The 3,564-nt window shown below is 55.6% G+C and overlaps 1 protein-coding gene across 1 annotated transcript; it reads left to right on the forward strand.

Moving 5' to 3' along the window:
* Nucleotides 1-636: 636 nt before the first annotated feature.
* On the forward strand, nucleotides 637-2,796 carry ETH_00012795 (uncharacterized protein; the record flags this gene model as incomplete). Its single annotated transcript, XM_013379460.1, has 1 exon — nucleotides 637-2,796. One exon carries the CDS (start codon nucleotides 637-639, stop codon nucleotides 2,794-2,796), a length of 2,160 nt encoding a protein of 719 aa, XP_013234914.1.
* Between the last annotated feature and the right edge of the window lie 768 nt (nucleotides 2,797-3,564).

A 3,564-nucleotide genomic window follows, 5' to 3' on the forward strand; every position in this document is an offset into this window, starting at 1 on the left:
TGGACCCAAAAAGCAGCTGCGGCCTTTTGTGTTGTAAATAAAGAAAAGAAATAAAAAAGAGTTTTAAAAATATCAAAAATAAATAAAATCAAATTAATAAGAAATAGTCTTTTCATTCCGCGCAGCGCCGCAGTGTGAACGGTGTGCTGCATGCAAAGCAAATCGATGAATGAATTATATATTTATTTATTTGATTATTGATTAATTAATTAAGTAATTAATAATAATAATATAACAAATAAATAGGTTTAAAAGGATACGCGGCGCCTTTGGCGCATGCATTTAAGGAGCCAACGCACCCAGCAGCGGCCTCTGCGCAGCGGGATAGGGCGAGCAGCAGCAGCAGCAGCAGCAGCAGCAGCAGCAGCAGCGGCAGTAGCAGTGGCAGCGCAGAAAGCCCAGGGCTTGGGGTTTGGGGCGTGGGGTTGAGGGTTTAGGGTTTGGGGACGGCACAGCGACTTCAGATGGACTTCTCGGCTGCTGCGGTGGCCCCCGGCTGCCACCTTTCTGCTGTTGCTGCTGCTGCAGCGGGTTCTCAGTGCTGCTGCTGCAGCACGAATTCTTGTCGCTGCAGCAGCAGGCTTTCGCTGCTGCTGCGGCAGCAGCAAGGCCTCGTCACTCCAGGCCCAAAAGAAAATGAAGGGCGGCTTCGTAAGTGCCTCTGATGACGCGCTGCTGCTGCAGCAGCTGCAGCAGCAACAGCTGGAAGCGCAGCAGCAGCTGCGGCAAGAGCTGCAACAGCAGCTAGAGCAGCAGGAGCTGGAGCAGCAGCTCCAGCAGGAGCTCGACAACTTACTAAACGACACAGAATTGTATTTTAATAGCAGCAGCAAACAAGCTGGGGGCCCTCCTTCCTTTGCTATTCCTGAAAGCCTCCTGGGGTACCGAGCTGCTGCAGCAGCAGCTGCTGCTGCTGCTGCAGCTTCCTGCATGGACTCAAACGTTTTCTGCGGCTCCTTCGAGGCTCTGGAGGAGCCCTTTGATGCAGAGCCAGCTGCAGCAGCAACAGCAGCAGCAGGACCAACCGTAGCAACAGGAGCAACAGCAGCAGCAGCAGCACCCGCAGCAGCAGCAGCAGCAGCAGCAGGCGAGCAGCCAGAAGCAGCAGAGCCTGAAGATGAAAAGGGTTTGCCAAACCCTTTCGAGCTCTTTATCGAACAGGTGCAGCAAGAGCTCAGCGGTGCTGCTGAAGAAGCAGCAGCAACATCGGTCGAGCTGCAGCAAGCGCTGCAGGGCCTCACGGACTATAAAAGAGTGCAGCAGGAGCAGCAGGAGCAGCAGGAGCAGCAGCTGCAGCTGCAGCTGGAGCAGCAGGAGCGCCAGCAGCAGGAGCTGCAGCGGCAAGAGCAAGAGCAGCTGCAGCAGCTGCTGCAGCAGCAGAAACAGCAGCTGCTGCGGCTGCAGCAAAGACAACGACAGAGGGAGGCAGAAAAATATGAACTCGAGCAGCCGCCTGTGCTGCAGCCTGCAGCGCCTTCTGCTGCTGCTGCTGCTGCTGCTGCAGACGTCGCAGCAGCAGCAGAGACTGCTCCAATAGCGGAAGACAATGCAGAGGAACACACAAAGACAGGCGCTGCTGCAGACCATCCGCTCTCCCTGTCTTCTACCTCAGAGGAGCCTGCCGCTTCTGCTGCTGCTGCTGCTGTTCCTGCTGCTGTGCCTCCCTCCTCAGCTCCTGCAGGCATGCAGCAGCAGCAGCAACAGCAGCAACAGCAGCAGCAACTCGCAATGACGTTGGCGGGAAAGAACCAACCTGAATGTAAGGGGAAAGAGACGTCACAAGACCACACAGCAGCAGCAGCAGAAACCGCAGCAGAAGCAGCAACAGCAGCAGAAGTAGAAGCCGCAGCAGAAGCAGCAGAAGCAGCAGATAGCAGCAGAGATAACCTTGAGGTGTTTATCATGAAGGGGAGAGACCCCAACAACCCGCAAGAGATGCAGCAGGCAAAAAGGGAACTGCAGCAGCTGCAGCTGGCCCTGCTTGCTGTGGAGGAGGAGGCGCAGCAGCAGCAACAGCAGCAGCAAGCAGCAGCTCTGCTGGAGCAGCAGCAGCAGCAGCAGCACGAGCACAAGGTGCAGCAGCTGCAGCTTAAAGCCAAGAGACGAATTCAAAAGGAGACACTTAAAGAAGAAAGAAGAAGAACTCAGCTGTACGCACAGCTTGGCCTTCTGCCCCCAGAACCAGCACACGCTGTGTCTTTTGCTGCAGCAGCAACAGCAGCAACAGCAGCAACAGCAACAACAGCTGCAGCAACAGCTGCAGCAATAGTTGCAGCACCAGCTGCTGCAGCAGCGGGCCAATCGCTAGCTGCCACTGCTGCTTCAGCAACAGAGCATCTTTCTGCTCCTCTCTCTTCAGAAAGTGCGCCTCCAATAGAGCCGCAGCAGCAGCAGAAGCAGCAGCAGCAGCACAGGGAGCAAGAGACCCAGCAACAGCAACAACAACTGGAACGCCATCAGCAAGGCAGCCTGCCCCTTCCGGGTGCAGCGAAAGGTACTAATGCTGCTGCAGCATTTGCTGATCCAGCGAAAAATGTCCTAGAACGGGAGCAGCAGCAGCAGCAGCAGCAGCAGAGGCAGCAGCGGCAGCAACCGCAATTGGGCTCTGTGGGGCCATATGAGAAGAGCAGCAAGACGTGTACATCGGCATCTTCTGTTGCTCTTGCTGCTCCCGCGACTCCTGTGCTACCTGCTGCTCCTGTTATTTCTGCTGCTCCTGCTGCTCCTGATGCTGCTGCTTCTGCTGCTGCTGCTGCAGTGGGTTTTAGGTCAGTGAAGCCACACTGGTTCACCTGAACTTGCTAACAGACCCATTTGCTGCTGCTGCTGCTGCTGCTGCTCTGGCTGTGCTGCTGCTGCTGCTCTTAGGTGGGCCACCTTGTGCGGCGCTGCTCTTTGTGCTGCTGCCATTGCTGCTGGGCTGCTGCTGGTGGCAGGCCAGCCGTGACTGCTGCTGCTCTGGCTATTGCTGCTGCTTCTGCTGCTTCTGCTGCTTCTAATGTTGCAGTTGCTGCTGCTGCTCTTATTGTCACTGCTGCTAATCTTTTGGCTTCTGTGGTTACCTCCTTTTCTGCCGTTCTGCTTCAGTGAATATTGTTGCTGCTGTTTCTGTTGCAGTTATTGCTGCTGCTGCCACTCTTCTGTTGCAGCTGCATTTGTTGCCGCTGCTGCATTTGCTGCTGCTGCCGCATTTACTGCTCCGCCTCGTATAATCGTTGTTACTGCTATAATTTCTGCTGCCTTCGCTAGTCTTATCACTCATGCTGGTTCTGTCCTCAGTACTGCTGCTGTATGCCTGCTGCTGCTGGCGCTCCCACTGCTGCTGCCGCTGCTGCTGCTGTCACTACCGTTACTGCTGCCACTCTTGCGATTGCTGCTGCTGCTGCTGCTGCTGCGACTCTCACAATTGCTGCTGGCCTGACTTTTGCTGCTGCTGCTTCTGCTGCTGCGACTCTCACAATTGCCACTGGCCTGACTTTTGCTGCTGCTGCTGCTGCTGCTGCTGCTGCTGCGCTTTTGCTAGCTTTTTGTCGCGGTCTCGGGAGCAGCAAGAGCGCCACTTGA

The sequence above is a fragment of the Eimeria tenella genome, genomic scaffold (assembly GCF_000499545.2).
Source record: "Eimeria tenella Houghton genomic scaffold, Eth_scaff323, whole genome shotgun sequence".
Classification (NCBI taxonomy): Eukaryota; Apicomplexa; class Conoidasida; order Eucoccidiorida; family Eimeriidae; genus Eimeria; species Eimeria tenella.